Source organism: Hyaloscypha bicolor, assembly GCF_002865645.1.
Source record: "Hyaloscypha bicolor E unplaced genomic scaffold K444scaffold_53, whole genome shotgun sequence".
Classification (NCBI taxonomy): domain Eukaryota; kingdom Fungi; phylum Ascomycota; class Leotiomycetes; order Helotiales; family Hyaloscyphaceae; genus Hyaloscypha; species Hyaloscypha bicolor.
This window is the reverse complement of record NW_020194555.1, coordinates 2887632-2906699: the sequence shown is the minus strand read 5'-3', so window position 1 is coordinate 2906699 and position 19068 is coordinate 2887632. Positions and strand designations below refer to the sequence as shown.

The window sequence follows — 19068 nt, the reverse complement described above, 5'->3', positions numbered from 1 at the left end:
CAAGAACTGCAAGAAGTGGTGATTTTTGGCAAGATCATCATGGTGACGCTTTTGATGCAGGTGGGGTGGGATGGTGGGATGAAAGCAGGAAATGTATATTGACAGGGGTTAAGCGAAGGGCTTGAGTGGAAGAATGATCAAGGGCGTTCGGAGGCTGATTTCTTGGCGTCGAAAGCGTTGATTTTATGTGATATGAGGCTTATGATTGAAGATTGACTCGTATGATCAAAATTCCTGAAGTTGATGAGAATTGTAGATTATGGGGGTGTTTCTTTGGCTGGACTTCGGATGAACCAGAAGTCCTCCGTACCCGAGATCAACCCCAGCCCCGAGTGAGACTTTAGTGGCACCCCATGTGATGCTGTTTGCTGCCATTGGCTGCGTCGCAATTGAAACCACAAGATTCACGAGGCTGAAGTTGGGCCCTTGAGTCCCTGCAAGGATCTTGGGGAAGGTCAATTCCCCTTAACGCGAGGCTGGAATGAAACGGCCAACCAGGAGTCTCGGCTCGTACGACTTGGGCCGATGCTTTGCATGAAGGTTCGATTTATTAAATGACACCAGCTTCCCCAGATTCTTTCCTTCCGTCATCTCTGTGTGTCTTTGAAAATCCACACGCAGCAGGAATTGAAGACTCCCAGATATGGAGACTACAGCTGCTACAGAGAAGACCAAGAGAAGCAGGAAGTCGGTAAAGCGCGCAAAGACTGGATGTATAACCTGTAAGATACGTCGGGTTAAGTGCGATGGTATGTTCACTCTGGCATGGAGCTTGAGAACGCATTTCCAATCGATCCCACTTCTCAGTATCTTGTGCTGATATTTTGCACAGAAGGAAAACCGACTTGCCACAGATGCCAGAAATTTGGAGTGAAGTGTGATGGATACGTTCGGCCTAGAAAAGCTCCGCCAATGGTCAAATCCACTCGGAAAGTGCTACTTCCCAAATCATCGATCAAGATCCTACTTCCAACATTCGGATTTGAAAACGAAGTCGAAAGAAAGTACTTTGCATAGTTTAAGGAAAAGACCGCTCTTGAAATCGCTCCATACTTCGACTCAGAAACATGGCGGCGCCTTGTGTTACAGACTTGCCAAGTACCAGCAATTCGTCATGCAATCATTGCAATTGGGGCGTTGGACAAAACATATATGACCTCGCGGACCGAGAATGACTCAAACCTAGATCTCTCAGAGGATCCAGATTCCCCCAATGTTCACCGAAGAATCGCGCTTAACCATTATATCAAAGCTATACGAAGTATGAGGGAGTCCGTGGAGCACGGCAAGCAGGATTTGAGAACCACACTCATCACTTGTCTGGTCATCGCTTGTTTCGAGGCTTTCCACGGAAACCATCCTCTTGCAAATGCGCAGATACTTACCGGCATGAGTTTGATCTATGAATGGAAGGCCACCTTCTCCAACGAAATACCTATGGGGTTCAAGTCTCCAAAACCAGACGTTGTTGAAGGTGATCTGGTGCAGACATTTGGGAGGCTTGAAGTTCAGACTTGTGAATACGTAGGAATGTATAACAGGCCTACTGCTACCCTAGAACGGCAAGCAGCTTTGCGAGCTGCTGGCACGAATGTGCTTCGTAAGTCGCATATTATATGCTATTTTCCTTAGATGAAAGCCGAGTCCCTGGGGGCTGTCTTATGAGCTCATCACGTTTTTATCCTTTGTGTCCTAGGAGCGAAGACGGCCCCGGGGCGCTCAAATGCTCTTCAATATCTGTCGATGTGCTGTACTAATCTGCAGGGCAGGAAATATGCCTCGAGAATTTGAATCATTACAAAGTGCAAGAATATATCTGGAGTTGATAACGAGACGACTTGGGGATCTCTGGCATATATGCATGGGCCTCTTTTACCCTCCCGATCAGAAGCCCGTAGAAAGAGAGGCTAATGACGCCAATTTCAACGAAGTTTTCATGAGAAAAGAGACGGCAATAGCCGAGCTACGGCTATGGTATTCCTCTTTCGAACCTATGATGAAGAGGGGTCATATCTCAGAGACTGTCGGCTCGCTGATGTTAAAGATGCATTTCAAGGTTGTGGTCATGACGCTGAAAACTGCTTTGCACACCAAATTCGAAGACACACCCGAGATGTGGGATATCGTCGATCTGTCAAGGAAGATTCTCACCCGTGTGCAGAGTGGCTCCACCCCAAAATTTGCGCTAGATGTGGGCATCGTCATTCCTCTTTACCTTGTTGGAGTGAAGTGCTCGGCCACTTCCCTTCGACGAGAGGTTATAGAATTGATGCTTGCCGACCCCAGGAGAGAGGGGCTTTGGACAGCGTTGTGGCAGGGAGCGTAGTCCAATGGATTCTAGACGTAGAAGCGGTATATGAAAACCGAGCGAGAGGGTTGATCCCGAGCTGGGCTAGAGTGAACTCCATGGGGATGGTCGTCGATATATGGGACAGATCGATGAAAATGTGGGGTTACCAGCAAACATCCGAAGAGGATCGTACTATGAAGAGACTGGAAACGAGTGTAAAGTTTTGATGGATTATGCTTGATGAGTAGAAATCACTAGATGGGTGTTTAAAGAGTCGCCGGTGTGAGGGTTCCGGGGAAATTATGGAGAATGTACTGGATTTGAAGTTGACTTGGCCTGGATCTTCCGGTGGGGGTCGGAAGATGCCAGATGCAAATTTATGAAATGCTGTTAACTCTCCATAGATTTTGATCGTACCATAGGGTCTTCATATCTTAATAGGACTTCGAATCTTAATCGATGACTGCTACAAAATTAGAAAAGAACTTAATTTGGAACAAAAGGTCATGTGACAGAAAGTCACGTCTATTGGCGATCCCGAGCGCGTTTGTTCAAAACAATCCCCAACGCGACTCCAACTTCGAAGACTTTCAACGAACACAACTCGACACTTACATGAGCCACAGCACATCATGTCGAGCTTCGGAAAGCGCTCCTCTTCCTGGATCGACCTGACAGGTTCGGACGATGAGAACTCGGCGCCACAGCCCAAGCAGGCACGCGTCTCTGCTAGCCAGTCCGCCTCGGCATCTCAGCCGCGACCCAGCCAATCCTTGAATGCTCGAGATACATGGGGTGAAGCTGATGAAGAGGACGAGATTCTCGATCTCAGTCAAGATGCTGACGAGGGAAATGGATGGGTTTGTGTAGGAGCCATCGACGGTAAGATTGTGGGGATCCGTTATTACGATGGGTACGCAACGATGGGGGAGCAGGTCATGGTCAAGAGAGAACCGAGAAATCCGTATGATTCTAATGCGATTAGAATCAACAACGTCCAGGGAACTCAGATTGGGCATCTTCCGAGGAATTTAGCCGCCAAGCTAGCTCCTTATATGGTAGGCAATGCTCTGCTCTATGGCTTATTGGACACTATCTAACACGTGATATAGGATTCAAGGACTATTGTCATTGAAGGAGTGCTTGCTGGGGAGAAGGGGGGCTGGGATTGTCCCATAAACTTGAAGATCTATGGTCCTGGAGAGCGAATCGCTCGCAATCAGCTCGAAGCTAGGATGAAGCAGGATCGAGTGCCAATCAGAAAACTAGGTATAGCAGCACCAAAGCAACCCAAGCAAGCTGTTCCTCCTCCTCAGCGAAGACAAATGGGGTATCACAGCTCCCAAAGTTCTTCTCAGTCAGCCAGCAGCCAGCCTGAACCTCTCCCTGGACTTGGTATCGAACATTTCGTTGCGAACAGCGAGAGATTTAACCCACGAGATGTTGAGAAGATGGTGGAGCAGTGGGGAGCCGGTGAAGATGCTCTTAAGGCGATGCCATTCGCTGAGCAGCCCGAAGGACTGGTCTCAACTCTCCTTCCATATCAACGGCAGGGACTTGCTTGGTTGCTTGAGAAGGAGCATCCTGTTCTTCCAGCACCTGGTTCTATCGATGTTGTCCAACTTTGGAAGCGATCACAGCGCCATGCCGGATTTACGAATCTAGCAACTCAATACACCACTGCAGCGCCACCGGTCCTCGCAAAGGGTGGTATTCTGGCCGACGACATGGGACTCGGAAAGACTTTGCAGGTTATCAGTCTCATCCTGGAAGGCGGCCCAGGCACAACTCTCATTGTTGCCCCAGTCAGTGTCATGTCAAACTGGGTTCAACAAATCGAGAGGCATGTCAAGAAGGAACGAAATATGAAGGTATTGACATACCATGGAAGCAACAGAAAGCGAATGACCCACAGAGAATTCGGAGAATATGATGTTGTTGTCACCAGTTATGGTACACTGGGCACAGAATATTCGTCAAATGGCAAGACGGCGGAAAAGATCCCTCGAAAAGACGGTCTCTTCTGTATCAATTGGGCTAGAGTTGTGCTTGATGAAGGTCACAACATACGCAATCCCTCAACAAAGTCTGCCGTGGCAGCTACGAGCCTTCTGGCGACCGCCCGATGGGTACTCACAGGTACTCCAATTGTCAACACCATCAAGGACCTGTATTCAATGCTCAAATTCCTTGCTATCACCGGGGGCTTGGAGCGTATGGAGATCTTCAACGCTATTCTCACCCGACGACTTGCTGTTGGCGATCCTGGAGCTGAAGCTATCCTTCAGTCTGTCATGCGGACTTGGACTTTGCGCAGAAAGAAGGACATGAAGTTCGTTGACTTGAAGTTACCAGAACTCTCTGAGTATGTTCATCGTATTACGTTCCGAAACGATGAGAGGGAGAAATACGAAGCCCTGCAGTAAGTTCATTCCAAATATTATCATTGTACAGCACAACTAACAATAACCAGAGCCGAGGCAAAAGGCATGGTCAAGCAATTCCAAGCTGGAAAGTCAAAGAATGGCCTCGACATGTATCGACATGTCCTCGAAGTTCTTCTTCGGATGCGACAAGTTTGCTGTCACTGGAAATTGTGTGGCACACGGGTGACTGACTTACTTCCCCTCATCGGGTCCGGCGAGGTTGTTGCCTTGACAAAAGAGAATCGTGCTGCTCTCCAACTTCTGCTCCAGCTCGATATCGACAGCCGGGAGGACTGCCCAATCTGTCTGGAGGAATTACACAACCCTGTCATCACCGCATGCAAGCATATCTTCGGCCGAGAATGTATCGAGAAGACCATCCAGTTGCAGAACAAATGCCCGATGTGTCGTGCTGAACTTGCGGACACCGACTGCCTGGTACATCCTGCGGTGGAAGAAAAGGCTGAAGAAGATCCGGACCTTGACGTCGAGACCAAGAGCAGCAAGACCGAGGCTCTGATGAGTATCTTGACCGCCAGCCGACGAGATCCCAAGTCAAAGGTTGTGATCTTCTCTCAATGGACGAGTTTCCTGAACATCATCCAGCATCAACTGACCGAAGCTGGCATGAAATATTGTCGTATTGATGGCTCGGTGTCAGCTCAAGCAAGGGACGCTAGTATAACAGCCCTCGAATCCGACCCTGACACTCGTATATTGCTCGCATCCCTCTCTGTTTGCAGCGTTGGCCTGAACCTCGTTTCGGCGGACACGGTCATCCTGGCTGATTCTTGGTGGGCTCCGGCAATTGAAGATCAAGCCGTTGATCGAGTTCATCGACTAGGACAAACCAGACCTTGCACGGTATGGAGACTCATTATGGAAGACAGCATCGAAGAGCGAGTTCTTACGATCCAGGCTGAGAAGCGCAAGCTGGTTGGAAAGGCGTTCCAGGAGAAAGAGAAATCAGGCAAAGAAAAGACGACAAGAATGGGCGACATTCTAAAATTACTCTCTTAGCTGCACTTGTTGTTTCCTCGGGGGGTTTTTTTCTTTAATTTAATTCGTGGATGCTTTATCTTAATGGAGTTAGTGTGGCTTGTATCGTACAAAATTTTGGCGCACTGAGCAGGTCTTTGCTTCGGAGTGCTTGGATGGTGGCTATTTGTTTTCGCCGGGCGCTATTTCATATCTCTATACACTACCTTCTGGACATAGATAGAGCGCGAGTGCCTTGAAGACCTTCGACTGCTATGCATCAATACAAGTACTACATACCTAAATAAACTACGTGTCATTATCGATTCCAGACCAATGGGCCTTGCTCGTTCACGCTCTGCCCTGCTTTTCCTCCTAAATTTTTTTTTTCAGACGAAGCAAGATATGAGGTTGAAATGTTAAAAGTACTCGATTAAGCGTGGACACTCGTTTGTGCTATGCGGACTCGTGGCCGTCTGAATCTAATCATGGTCAATTTATGTGAAATAATCGAGCCCTTGCTTTTGCAATCCATCTACATAATGCCTTCAACCCCCAACTCCATTCCAGACAATAACTAGGAACTCGTACAATGACCGCCCAAGGCCTTGGGGAGCCAGTGCCTTCAATACCATAGGAGTAACCAGAACCGAAAATGAAACGTTCTTCTTTGAGTTGATCTACCCTGCCGTCGACTCCAATGCAACATTCAACTGTGGAATTTCACATCCTCCAAAGCCTTCAATTCACACGCAACTGCTGTGGTCGGTGGCAGCCACGGTAGAACTCCTCCACTATGGCCAGGAGTGAGATCGGTCTGGTTGAGATCCTTCCACAGTTTCTCGTTGACAGCCAAGAACTTCAACTTCTCCTTCAACTGGTCGTTCTTCGATAATAACATCCTTGCCCATTTGATATGCATGTCAGAGCAAACCCACAACGTGTCAACAGCGAAATTGATGTACAGCTCCGTCTTGCAGGGAATTCCAACCACGTCCGGTGAGAATGTCAACACCTCGTAATGAGCCATGGCAACTGCACGTGATTCGGAGCAGATTCGGAAAATGATGGGAGGTTTGGTATGTGAGAACCAGCGACCATCAGGGAGGTAAGAGGCAGTCGGTGTGCAGCTGAGTTCGACGGTGTTCGGCTCTTCCGCCACAGCGTCCCAAATCTGAAGCCGGAGCTCTTGCGGCAGGAGAGGAAAGAGTGTGAAAGATTCGGTCGCAGGGGGAGATATGAGTGGTTTCTTCGATAGAAAACAATGTTGGTAGTGGTGATACATGAAGTAGACCAGACGTATCTCACTCATATTGAAAGAAACAGACAGAGGAAGCGACAAATTCGCATGGGTTTTGAAAGTATTAGGGTATGCTTTGCCCTGTATATATCTCGTAGAAGCTCACGTCAGATATGACTAGCACCTCGCTGATTTGAAGACAATACGGCAAACGAAGCGTTCATGTCCTCCTTCTTATGACGCTATCACTTGACGCCGTTGCCTCATAGCCACCGTCACGGAAGAACTATGAGAGCTGAATCGGCCAGATTGCTGGGTGGTGGTTGACTGGAAGTAAGGGACTGTTGTCTTCAGGGTCGGCGACATCTCAACTTTGATTTGATGTGCGGGTCTCTTGACTTCAAGAGACCCAATAAAAGCGCTCATAAGCTGATTTTGAGCCTTTTCATAGCAGGAAATCTGCAAATCAAGAAGGTGCTGATCTGCGAACAATGCTGAGGAGGGTTTCATGGTCTGCCCGAACAATGCCCCAAAGGAGATTGAGGTCCAGGAAGGCCCGCTAGCGCCCGCTCCAGAGGCGGACTCGACCCCACGTAAAATTTCCCCACCACACTGCTGAGCATCCTGAACTAAATTAAACGTCGATTGAAGATGGCGCATGAGACTTGGGTCTTCAGGTCTCGGTCTTGGTTGCCCTTCGAAATTGCTGGTATGGACTTATAGCCCCCTGTGTCTCGCGGAAAACGCAATGCTGACTCAAGAAAGATATTGTGGCAGTATGGCACGAATATCGAATACCGATCCTCCTCTCGACATTTACACTCCTTATGATCTTCCGGACTGTGTTGCACCTGCGATCGCCCAGAGAGAGAATCTTCTATACTCCGCAAATTTCCCCGCCATTGCCAACAGAGAAAGTAAGGCTGCTAGACGACAAGAGGGTCAATGGAGAGAAGAATCCTAGGCGCATTGTGGGAGGGTTGAAGAAGAGGAAATCTTCAGAGGATGCTGCACAATCTGGAGTTCGAAAGATCCAAGTCCTGGTCTTCTTTTCCTCCTTGACTGGAGCTACCGAGAAGACAGCGACGGCCTTCACGGAAGACCTTGCTAAAAGCACCAAGAACCTGGAAGATTCAGCAACCACGTTTCCCGAACCTCAATTACTTGATCTATCATATATTGATTATGACGACTATTTCATCACGCCTCCGAAAGGCGAAGGAGGAACTCAATTCTTCTATTTACTTCTCCTACCAACATATAATATCGACACAGTCCTCGACAATTTCCTTGAGCATTTACAAGAAACACATAATGATTTTAGGATAGATACAGCACCATTATCTCGACTTTTGGGGTATTCGGTCTTTGGATTTGGGGATAGGGAAGGATGGCCAACAGAGGAAGAAGGATTTTGCTCGCAGGCAAGAGATGTGGATAAGTGGATGGCTAAGCTGACAGGAAGGAAAAGAGCTTTCCCATTGGGAATGGGAGATTCGAAGATGAATGCTGCAGAGCGCTTGCGAGAGTGGATGGAAGGTGTAGGAGATGTCCTGGGGCATATTGCCCGGACTGGAGGACTAGGTGAAGGAGTTGTTGGAAGTGGAGATGCAGTAGAAAGTGATCTAGAGGACCTGGACGAAGAGGACGAAGTTCTGTTTGACGAGCAAAAAATTGCTCAAGGGAAGACGAAACTTCAAAAGAACGATGTGCTGAACGATTTAGAAGACATCGGCAGCACATTAAACAAATCATCAGTTGATCCCTCGGAACCTCTGGAGGTAGATTTCACATCTTACTCCAAGAAAACTCGACCCACACCACCACCAACTGTCAAAGAAATGGTCCCCAAGAACTCGCCTACCTACAATGCTCTCACAAAGCAAGGCTACTCCATTGTCGGCTCTCATTCTGGCGTCAAAATCTGCCGCTGGACCAAATCCGCTCTCCGTGGCCGAGGCTCCTGTTATAAATTCTCCTTCTACGGCATCGCCTCCCACCAGTGCATGGAAACCACACCCTCCCTCTCCTGCTCCAACAAATGCGTCTTCTGCTGGCGGCACGGCACCAACCCCGTCGGCACAACTTGGCGCTGGGTTGTCGACCCGCCCGACCTGATCTTTGCCGGCGTAAAAACAGGCCACTACCAAAAGATCAAAATGATGCGCGGCGTGCCAGGTGTCCGAGCTGAGCGTTTCGCTGAAGCTATGAGGATTAGGCACTGTGCTCTCAGTCTAGTAGGAGAGCCGATCTTCTACCCTCATATTAATGAGTTCACTGCTATGTTGCACGCGGAGCACATCTCCTCATTCTTGGTCTGCAATGCACAACATCCAGACCAACTCGCTACCTTGAAACCAGTTACACAGTTATACGTCTCCATCGATGCCTCCAACAAAGAATCACTGCGGAAGATTGACAGACCGCTGCACAGAGATTTCTGGGAGCGCTTCAACCGCTGTCTCGACATCCTACGCGAACGGAGGTTCGAGCAAAGAACTGTTTTCCGGCTCACTTTAGTAAAAGGATTTAACATCGAAGATGAAGCCGAAGGCTATGCTGCCTTGGTGGAGAAGGGATTACCCTGCTTCGTAGAAGTAAAAGGCGTTACCTACTGCGGTACATCCTCTTCCGCCGGCGCCGGCTTGACAATGCAAAACGTGCCTTTCTACGAAGAAGTGTGTGCCTTCGTCCTCGCTCTCAACACCGCTCTCGCCAAACGCGGACTTGAGTATGGCATAGCGGCGGAACATGCACATAGTTGCTGTATCCTGATTGCGAGTCAGAGATTCAGGAAAGAAGGGAAATGGCACACGAGGATTGATTATGAGAGATTTTTCGAGTGCTTGGAGAGTAGGCAACCCTTTAGGCCGGAGGATTATATGGGGCCTGAGACGCCGGAGTGGGCTACGTGGGGAAATGGCGGGTTTGATCCGAGGGATGAAAGGGTGTTCAGAAAGGGGAAGAATAAGGTTGCGTTGACGGAGAGTCAGGGAGAGGTGATGGGTGAGTAGCGTACTTTAAAACCATTTTAGGAATCGAAGGGAAGGATCAAAGAGCATTTATTCTGAGGGCAACAACTTTTGTGTAATTCTTGATGCCAAGAGAGCAAAATAAGGATCTGTAAGGCCAACACCCGCAATGCAGCAAAATTATCATCATCATCAAAGACGTCCATGAGCGCTAATACGCCTTCCCGTGTGTGAACTCCGTTCTCCCAAAGTAAAACCAGGGCTAGAGAGCCAAAAGAACAAAATGTATGTCTAGCTCTTAACCAGTGGCAGTTCCAGAAGGCTCACCCTCCTTCTCCAACCTCTCCCTCTGCACCATAACCCTCTCATTACAAATATCGATAAACATCTCGAATTTCTGAATCATCTTGTCCTTGTGCCGCAGCTGCTCCTTCAGGTCCTCGACCTCCTTGCGCCACGCCTCCTTCGTCTTCTCGATTTCGGCTTGGGCATTTGCTACCTCAGTTCTTAGCTCTGCTCGCAATTTCTCCTCGAATGTCATGGGGGGTTTCTTGTAGAAGGTCGGGAGCTGCTCCATGGCTGTTGCTTCGACACGTGAGGGGTCTCGCTTGATGGCTGCGCGAGCATTATAGATGTCTCTTGGTAGGTAGCGGACTGTTGGGTTCTCTCGGTGAAGAATCTCGAGAGTTTCTTTGACAGATACACCTGCATACCTATTAGTATATGTGCATGATTTGATATCGAGACAAAGCGTAAATACCATTCTCCTCAAGCGCCTTCACGGCAGCAATAGCCTTCGGATCTAGCTTCCTCGCGCCAGGATGCTCAGTGGGACTCTCACTCGGCGGATGGTTATGCGTCAAGTGCTCGCCATCAATCCTACCCCTCAATAACCACGCCGTCTTATTCTCCAAGCCAAAGACTCCAAATTCACAACCGCACTTCCTTGACTTCGTCTTCCGCTGTCTTTGCTCGCCAGGAACTTTTTCCTTATTTGTTCCACCACGATCGCAGATCAGGAAGACTTTCTTCAGACCTCGGTTGTCACGCTTTGAGCGTCCAATGACGAAAGCGTAACCGTGGGCCAGGGCGTGTGCTTGGGCGAAGGTGAAGAGGGCTTCGAAGGTGGGAAAGCTGCCGCCTGGAGGAGGAGAGAGCATTTCTCCTTGGATGATTTGCGGGGTTGAGGGGGAGCCTTGGGGGTCGAGCATGGAGTTGTTGGGGTCATTGAGCTGTTGGTCGATTGCTAGTTGGGGATCAATCATCGATAGGTCTTGGGCGCTGCCATCTGGAGAGCTGTCTTGTGGTCTTTGGCCGAGGTTCGAGTTTCCGGGAGAAGCTGTCATGGTTGGTCTTTGGAGGGACAGGTTTTGCAGGGCAGGAGAGGCGTTCTGGGATTGTCGTTGGCCTTGGTTGATAGACGACGAGGGGTTCATCGCGTGGTTTACGCTCATGGATTGGTTTTGGGGAGGGCCGTGAGGAGGCATATGAATTGTTGTACCAAGAGCTGGAGGACGTCGTTGAGGGGTGTTCGTGCCAGATCCAGCAGACGGATTACTCAAGACACCCTGAGCAATCTGCTGCTCTGCAGATACTCCCACATTGCCATTCTGTCGAGGTGGTCCTGCTTGCTGGACATTGCTCGGAGTGTATGGAGTCGAGTAGGGGGACTTGTGTTGACCAGGAGGACGGATGCCTCCCTGCGTTGGCCGGCCTTGGACTTGTTGTTGAAAGGCTCGCTGCTGCGACGGCGAGGGGTTGGCGATGTTGGGCTGCTGGACTTGGAATACGTGTTGGCGGCCGGGGTTTGTCTGGGGAAAGGTTGCTCGCGCGTTATCCTGTGGAGTCAACGACATCTCGTCGACTCGATCGTGAAGTCAGTGGGTGCGTAGACGTATCAAACGGGGTCGGCGTGAGGTGAGGGCGGGAGTACTTGGATCAAACCAGAGGCGCGTTTAAAATCGCTCACTCGTGATCGGCGCTGAAGCGAGGCACGGGCCACAATCTAAGGAGTTTCCCAAGGAGATTGAGTTTGATGATCTCATAGACGGAAAAAGTATCTGAGATCTAATTTCAAGATCCCAACTGTCCCACGTCGCATATGGCCATTGGCCACGAAAAATGTACTCTTCAGAAATTTTGATGAATTATGATATTAGGATCTATTTTCGTGTACTGTATTCTTCACCGGAAAGAAACCATGGCATCAAGGTATCTAATGCTCTAAACTCCTGTTCATGCTCCAAAACGCAAAGTGCAAAACCGTACTCAACCGTCTCAAAAACCCCGACCCGACCCTGTCCTGTTGACCTTCCCAGATCAAGCGATTGCCGACTTCTCATCATCGTGCGCTGTTGCGGGTCTACTCTCCACAACAGCAGGCATAGGAGAAACCGGCTCGGCTGCCTGCTGAATTTCGCTTCCGTGAGCAGGTCCAGGAGCCGAAGTCGGTGGTGTTGGGTGGGAGCCTAAGGGACTTCCAGGTTCTACTTCTTCCTCAAGAGAGATACTATTAGGCGTAGGAGAAACCGGCTCGGCTGCAGCCGAAGCCAGCGGCGTTGGGTGGGAGCCCAAGGCACTTCCAGGTTCTACTTCTTCCTCATGAGAGATGCAATCAGGCGTGGGGGAAACCGGCTCGGCTGCTTGCTGAATTTCGCCTCTGTGAGTAGATTCAGGAGCCGAAGCCGGTGGTGTAGGGTAGGAGCCCAAGGGATTTCCAGGTTCTACTTCTTTCTCATGAGAAATGCGATCAGGCGCAGAAGAAACCGGCTCGGCTGCTTGCTGAATTTTGCTTCCATGAGCAGATCCAGGAGTCGAAGTCGGCGGTGTAGGGTAGGGGCCCAAGGGGCTTCCAGGTTCCACTTCTTTCTCATGTGAGATGCGATCAGGCGTAAGAGTCCTGACCTCTTGAAGCTCCAAATCTGGACTTCTCTTTCCCGGCGCCTCATCGCTTCCATCTCCAAAGACCTGTTCTTCGTCCAGCACCCGATCAGCAAAGCTGGGTTTTCTTGCCACGCCACCCTTCGAGATACCGATGTAGTCTCCGGGGCCATGACTTCCGTCTGGGATATGGAATCTCCTGTCGACCCTGATGATGGCGTAGAGAGCAACCACAATGATCTCGATGGTGAAGTTGAAGATGTAAAAGCATTCCTTGGAATGGTACCAAGCTGGGTGAGTGAATGGTCGAGGGACGTAGCTGATGCCTGCTCGGAATGCCGCGCCGAGAGTGAGTAGCACGGACGAGAAGAGCAGGATAAAGATCTTGTTTCTGAACCTTCCCTGACCGAACTTCTCAATAGGTGGTCTATTGGGGATAATGACCCTGAGGGATAGCAAGGGGATTGGGAGGAACGCTGCCACGGCAAAGTAAGTTCCTCCAACCAGCTGAACGTCCCGATCAATTCGCCGAATGTTGTGGTTGAGTGTGTAGAAACTCTGGACCGTGCAGGTAATCAATGCTGTCAACATGAGAAAGATGGAGACATAGTAGAGGTAGAATGCGATTGAGAACCACTTCGCCCAGGCCCAATGCGGATGTGAAGCTCGAACTATTCGCTGGGCGAATATCAGGTTGATAATGAATAGGAGGAGTACTCCTCCCGAGACAAAGACCTGAGCCGCAATGACTATCTTGAGGTTGTGTTGGTAACTCGTCCAGACAAGACGCATCATCATCGTTGTGATTCGGGCCATGCAGAATCCAAAAAGTAGGGCGCTCATGATAAACTTCTTTTTCCTTCGGAGGTTAACTTGGAGGATGGCCATATGGGTTGCAGCCCCCGTCACGAACAGAACAAGGAAGACGGAACTGATAGGATCATCGACCTTCTTCGTAGGTAGGCCGCCTAGGCCAGCAGTGGTGGGGATGTATGGGGGACCATTGGGAGCCTGCGCACTTGTCAGTATGCATAATGCCGATTGATGGATTCTGCTTACTCCTCCTGGACTCGACATGGCGAATGGGGCTGTTATTTAGAATGCGTAGGTTTGCAACATATGGCGGGTGGGGGGAGGGGGGGAGGTTATCATGTAAACCGCATGGCCAAGATATTACCTAGTATCGGTGTGGTGATTGTGATCTGCGATGTCTTTCGCACTTGCCACAACATTCAAGGAATGCACAACGGGACGACGCATCGCGCCATACTTATGGATTTGAGAGGGGGACGCATCGCTTTTTAACTTCGTCCGAACCCCCTTAGTGAAGTCCACGCCTCATGGAACTCGCACGCCGTGCAGACGAGAGGGCAGGTTCACACCTATGAAATCTGAGAGATCTTGAAAAGACATCGGAGCTTTGCTGAAGGGCGAAGCCGAGTTGGTCGATCTGTCAGACGACGGCGCCGATGGCCGGTTTGATGAGCCAATGAGCTGCGTTGCAGGGGACGGGATAACGGACAACGGACTTTCAACCCAGCGGGTCAGCACTTTCTTTGAATGGCGGCGGTTGACGAGGTTGCACGAGGTTCTATTTTGTTTTATTTTGGTTTGTTTTAGCCTGACGTCGTGCCCTCGGACTTCGTGGAACGCGACTTGATTTGACCAGAGAACGAAGCCCAGAGGTCCTTGTCAGATGGAGAGATAGTTCTACTGTACTAGAACCAGCCGCCACATCTCAGCGCCAGTGCGGCTGTAACCACTGGAAGTGAGGAGAGCCCCTCATAGCCCCCTTCGCTCGCTCCGTACATTGGATTTTGAGGGAGAGCTCCAGCCCTTCGCACTTGTGTTAGGGGAACAGGGGCAAGGGTTCTCTCTGGAACATACCATCAGGATGGAGTAGGACAGGCAAGGAAGTCTTCTGGATGTGAAGGACCCAATTATCCGAATAATTTCAAGGATCTTCGTTGCATAACGCTTTTGCATTCTTATAAGAGTCTACCGCAGGTCTACAAACAGCACCCTTGGGTTGTCCCATTAATGGTATCGCCCCCTCGCTGTACGAATGCCATGTGATCTCTTTTACATGAGCTGGGTTTTCATCGCTTCTGTGGTACCTTTGTAACGTGCCTGCCCGCGCGGAGTATCGTTCTTCTTGAAAATCTTCTAAAGGAAGTAGTCAGGAGTTCCTAGGCACTGTTAGAGCTGAATTACCCACTACCGGGAGTTTAAATAACTTACGTCGTGAAACCATAGGTTCGCCTGCTCTTGGGCAGGGGTCAAACTGCAAGCTGTGTGTCGTGGTCAGTGAGGCTCCAAATACGTACAGGGCCAAGGCTTACAAGGTATACTTCAAATGCTCGTCGATCTCCATAATAGCCGCTTGATTGCCACATCTATAGCAATAGTTCGGAGCTGCAAATATTAGTCGAATTCTGTTGAAAAGAAACCCCGAGCCTTACCTGAGAAAATGGTGACCACGTTCCTATCCTGAGACCAATTATATCCCTCCATGACCAGTTGATGGGCTCTTGCCACTAGAGTCAAGCCATTATTGTGGTTGAAAGCCTCCGAAATGTCCTGCCCAAACGTATACCCCGCACCTCTTGGTGATATTCCCCAACCGCATCTATCATCTGGGTCCGACCACAGCAAATCGCACATAGGCCCCTCATGCGGAACCTCCTGTATACGATCCAGTGCTCTGATGTTATCAAGGGTATCGATGCTGGGGGAGAGACCTCCGTGCAGGCAGAATATTTGGTTATCGATCAGGGCGGTGAGGGGGAGGTAGTCGAAGAGATCGGTGAAGTACTTCCATACGTTCGCATTGCCATATTTTCGGAGACATTCATCGTAGAACCCATAGACTTGTGTGATTTGGCGGGATTCGTGGTTGCCACGGAGGATGGTGATGCGTTGGGGATATCGGATTTTCAGGGCTACGAGGAGGGTGACGGTCTCAACGGAGTAGTAACCTCTATCAACATAATCGCCTTATCCCATGTTAGTATTCTCTCTCCAAGCTTGAATATGGTTGGAGATCCGTACCCATGAATAGATAATTCGTATCTGGGTTTGGTCCACCAATTCTGAAGAGCTCCATCAAGTCGTGGAATTGACCATGAATGTCTCCGCATACAGTGACAGGGCATTTCTTGGTGAGAGTCAGCTTTTGGTGGCCACAGCAGCATTCAAGATTTGCTTACCACCGGTTGCACATTGGACTCGTCCTGCAAGACCTCTCGTGCCTGGAGACGCGTTGTTAGAGACCGATCTGGATGACATACGCGCCCTCGACGCTCTGTCGACTTCATTGAGATCTGCGAAGCCCACATACCTTCTCGCAGAGCCTCTGTACATCGACCTCGGCCAATTGCTTGCAGGTCATCAAGCTCTCAATCCATCCATCAAGGGTAGGTATGGACGCGGGTTCAGTGGCAGGTGATAACCTCGAGGGTTCGGGCGCTCTGCCAACATCTTCCATATTGGTATCCATGGTGTCTCTGCTCTGGTGTGGGGCTCAAGGTTGAGGGTGTTGATGGCGGGGAGCTTGAGAATGACGACAACGCGGTGAGAAGTTGCAGAAAAGGCTGGTCTCTATGTGACAAGCAACGTGGTAGCAAAAAGGTATTCGACTACAGCAGTAAAGAGGCGACAGAAACTCAGTTTGCACCCGGGTATCACAGGGAGATTGTGGTGTAGACAGGGAGTTCAAGTTTGGGGAGGTGCACCGTTAGGAGTTCCTGCGAAGCGAGAAATTGGATCGTGAGGCGGCGGCGGCGGGGCCAGAGGGTCAGGGTCGTGATTCTTTGAGCACGAATTGGGCAAGGAGGCAGCAGACCATTTTCACCCAGATTTTTGGCCTGTATTATTCACGCGACAAAAAGCATGCTGATTACACACATAGTTTTTATTCCGAATCTAGATGAGTCCTACGCCTAGACCTACAGGCTCTTTTTGGCCACTTTCTCCCGAGGAGCCTCGCCCTATCAGACTCTTGAAGTCCAAGCCGACATCCGACAGCATCTTCGCATGCTCTTTTGCCTGATCCATACACTTGTTCCAAATGTCGCCATCTTGAGGAGTACTGCTCAGCTGTCTTGCTAGAATGACATTGAAAGTATCCACTTGCTCTTTAGCCCATTTAACACAGGCGCTCATCAGCAAGGGAGGAAAGCACATCTGGAATGTGGAAACGGTATTTCGAATTATGGTGAAGTAGACAAAAGATACTTCCCAGATGTACTGATGAAGGTTGCCCTCGAAAATGCATTGCCTTCGGAACTTAGCATGCATGGGTTCTAGGGATGTGATTCCACGTACCTCGATCTTTTATGGATGATGTTGCCACGAGCTTCAAGATAGGCTTCCCTTGCACGATCTTCAAAGCCCAGTCGCGCCAGGTAGAGGACATTGCGCTTTGTCTGTTTGGGCTTATCATGAGTATCGACGAGCTCGCGCGTAATTAGTCCAGCTAGCTTGGTTGCCCGTTCCTCTGCTTTGAAGCTTATGAAATCCTGTGCCACAACGTTGCTTTTAAGACTCTTAGCCAAGGCATTGAGTTTCTCAACTCTTACAACCGCTTCGTCGAACTTTTGAAGGGCGATGAGAATATCGAGTTCATCCACCTGGCTCTCGACCCATCGTAAATTCTGTTGCTTCCCATCAACTTCAATGAGCATATCTTTGATGTCCGAGAGAGTCTCCAACAACTCGGTCTTCTTAAGCAGGCCAGGGTCTCGAGAGGCGAAGTAATTGATGGTCTCCTTGGCTTTGTTGCTAGATTCCATCTCAGAACGAAGGCCTTTCCGTAACTGTTCAACAGCCTTTCTGAAGTTCATCATCAAGGTTTGCTTATCACTATCATCGGACTTTTCAGTTCGATACGTGAAGGACTCCTGTCCAACTCCTCTGATCATGATGGCATCGGCAACCTTGTTTCTTGAGCTTGTTGATTCGCTGGTCCCAGCTAGGTCAACCATCTCAATATCCAATAAGGGCCAACATCGATCTGCCACGAGCTTGGAAGGCGCTTGTCGTTGATCTGCATTATTCATTCCTTCAATCTTTCTCTTCTTTCGTGAAGCGACGAGGAGGTGGTCATTCAGCAAGATAATTTGCATGGCACGGCGGGATTTCCAGGTGGCATTATCTAGCTCAATCCATAGCCCAGCATTCTGAACCACATGGCGGCCAGGGAGGGCAGGTAGAAACTTCTGTGACCCCTCCACTGTCTTCCATAAAGCCTAAAGTTTGTTAGTATTTAACGTCTATTAAATCGTCATCTGAAACATACCTGAAGTTGCGAGTTCCACATTGCTGTACGATCAGCCACCGAACTTCTCTTGTCCCTCTTGCTCAAGGTGGATGGAAAACCAGAGTCAAAGTCATTGGAAACAACAGGACCCTGAGATGATGTAGTTCTGAGAGCCATAGTGTTGGTCTTGAGTTCTGACATCAAGTTTCGCAGCGCTCGCATTTCCGCCTTCAACTTCTCAGCCTCCTTACTAATCTTAATGAATTGTGTCCGATTTTGGTAGACATTCTGCTGAAGATCCGTCGAGGCTCGATTCTTCAATTTCTGTAAAGCTTGCTGGTATTCATCGATATCCTTCTCTGAGGCGTCACTCAAAAGTCCAGCTATATATCGATCTGGGCGTAAATTAGGATCATTCAATGCCTTCGTGTCTATATCAATTCCTTGGCTCTTTCCAGGAGAAGGTCCCCTTCCGCGGTCCTTGGACCCGGCAAATTGGTTCGGCAACGTCGGAACATTGGGTACTGGAAGGGCGGTAGCATCGAAATCAGTCGGGAGATTGTTGAATCGAGTAGAATATCGACGTTTGACGAGATCCGATGTCTATATGCGTGTCAATACCACCCTCTGAAGAGCTGGCTTGGCATTTACCTTTCCACCAACTTGTGGGCGCTGTGGAGCATCGAATGACGATTTCGCTCCATTACTTCGAGGTGCGCTCCCAGTCGGTTGTGTTGGACCTGATATCTGCTTTGGTGCACTGATCGCTGGCCGTCCCTTTCGCTTTGTTCGAAGGGAGATCCCCTTGCCTCTGTCTTCAGACATTTTGAGTGAACAGTTGGCGTAAGATGATTACCGGTTCACTTCACGTTCATGATCAATGACAACGTCGGACCTTCCTTCCAAAATTCCGACGTGCCCTGTCGCAGCTTCCCTAGCGTCTCACAAAGCGACGCTAAACCTAAAGAGTTGTCTTCTTTGCCCTGGCGCCTCAGGAATCAAGGGCCCGAGCTCAAAAAGTT

General features: G+C 49.6%; 7 protein-coding genes across 7 annotated transcripts; 4 read left to right on the top strand and 3 right to left on the bottom strand.

Moving 5' to 3' along the window:
- Positions 1-643: 643 nt before the first annotated feature.
- On the top strand, positions 644-1632 carry K444DRAFT_525204 (uncharacterized protein; the record flags this gene model as incomplete). Its single annotated transcript, XM_024874424.1, has 3 exons — positions 644-749; positions 833-993; positions 1018-1632. 3 exons carry the CDS (start codon positions 644-646, stop codon positions 1630-1632), a joined length of 882 nt encoding a protein of 293 aa, XP_024739727.1.
- Positions 1542-2503, top strand: K444DRAFT_350971 (uncharacterized protein). The gene has a single exon (XM_024872102.1). It carries the CDS (start codon positions 1724-1726, stop codon positions 2324-2326), a length of 603 nt encoding a protein of 200 aa, XP_024739726.1. The 5' UTR covers positions 1542-1723; the 3' UTR covers positions 2327-2503.
- A 419-nt stretch (positions 2504-2922) lies between these two features.
- Positions 2923-5736, top strand: K444DRAFT_523821 (uncharacterized protein; the record flags this gene model as incomplete). Its single annotated transcript, XM_024874318.1, has 3 exons — positions 2923-3348; positions 3403-4712; positions 4764-5736. 3 exons carry the CDS (start codon positions 2923-2925, stop codon positions 5734-5736), a joined length of 2709 nt encoding a protein of 902 aa, XP_024739725.1.
- Positions 5737-5955: 219 nt separating this feature from the next.
- Positions 5956-7345, bottom strand: K444DRAFT_610840 (uncharacterized protein). The gene has a single exon (XM_024879830.1). It carries the CDS (start codon positions 7004-7006, stop codon positions 6404-6406), a length of 603 nt encoding a protein of 200 aa, XP_024739724.1. The 5' UTR covers positions 7007-7345; the 3' UTR covers positions 5956-6403.
- Positions 7346-7563: 218 nt separating this feature from the next.
- On the top strand, positions 7564-10285 carry K444DRAFT_350913 (uncharacterized protein). The gene is made up of 2 exons (XM_024872101.1): positions 7564-7643; positions 7700-10285. Exons 1-2 carry the CDS (start codon positions 7586-7588, stop codon positions 9946-9948), a joined length of 2307 nt encoding a protein of 768 aa, XP_024739723.1. The 5' UTR covers positions 7564-7585; the 3' UTR covers positions 9949-10285.
- Positions 10286-12032: 1747 nt separating this feature from the next.
- K444DRAFT_661877 (uncharacterized protein) lies at positions 12033-14158 on the bottom strand. Its single transcript, XM_024886636.1, has 2 exons — positions 13846-14158; positions 12033-13797 (listed from the first exon to the last, which is right to left on the bottom strand). Exons 1-2 carry the CDS (start codon positions 13861-13863, stop codon positions 12226-12228), a joined length of 1590 nt encoding a protein of 529 aa, XP_024739722.1. The 5' UTR covers positions 13864-14158; the 3' UTR covers positions 12033-12225.
- Positions 14159-14744: 586 nt separating this feature from the next.
- K444DRAFT_651735 (serine/threonine-protein phosphatase pp2a catalytic subunit) lies at positions 14745-18931 on the bottom strand. Its single transcript, XM_024885735.1, has 11 exons — positions 18698-18931; positions 18086-18649; positions 17113-18035; positions 16738-17065; positions 16127-16297; positions 15996-16037; positions 15838-15943; positions 15249-15782; positions 15129-15201; positions 15028-15077; positions 14745-14975 (listed from the first exon to the last, which is right to left on the bottom strand). The coding sequence occupies exons 1-11, from the start codon at positions 18869-18871 to the stop codon at positions 14953-14955; spliced, it is 2988 nt and encodes a 995-aa protein (XP_024739721.1). The 5' UTR covers positions 18872-18931; the 3' UTR covers positions 14745-14952.
- Positions 18932-19068: the final 137 nt, after the last annotated feature.

Bases quoted from the DNA above. Each gene is read 5' to 3' on its own strand.
- K444DRAFT_350971 (XM_024872102.1), top strand. From the start codon at position 1,724: ATGCTCTTCAATATCTGTCGATGTGCTGTACTAATCTGCAGGGCAGGA.
- K444DRAFT_610840 (XM_024879830.1), bottom strand. From the start codon at position 7,006: ATGAGTGAGATACGTCTGGTCTACTTCATGTATCACCACTACCAACAT.
- K444DRAFT_350913 (XM_024872101.1), top strand. From the start codon at position 7,586: ATGGCGCATGAGACTTGGGTCTTCAGGTCTCGGTCTTGGTTGCCCTTC. The intron at 7,644-7,699 runs GTATGGACTTAT...GACTCAAGAAAG, and splicing joins GTTGCCCTTCGAAATTGCTG to ATATTGTGGCAGTATGGCAC.
- K444DRAFT_651735 (XM_024885735.1), bottom strand. From the start codon at position 18,871: ATGTCTGAAGACAGAGGCAAGGGGATCTCCCTTCGAACAAAGCGAAAG. The intron at 17,066-17,112 runs GTACGTGGAATC...TAAGTTCCGAAG, and splicing joins ATCATCCATAAAAGATCGAG to GCAATGCATTTTCGAGGGCA. The intron at 16,298-16,737 runs GTAGGTCTAGGC...GCCCCACACCAG, and splicing joins AAAGTGGCCAAAAAGAGCCT to AGCAGAGACACCATGGATAC.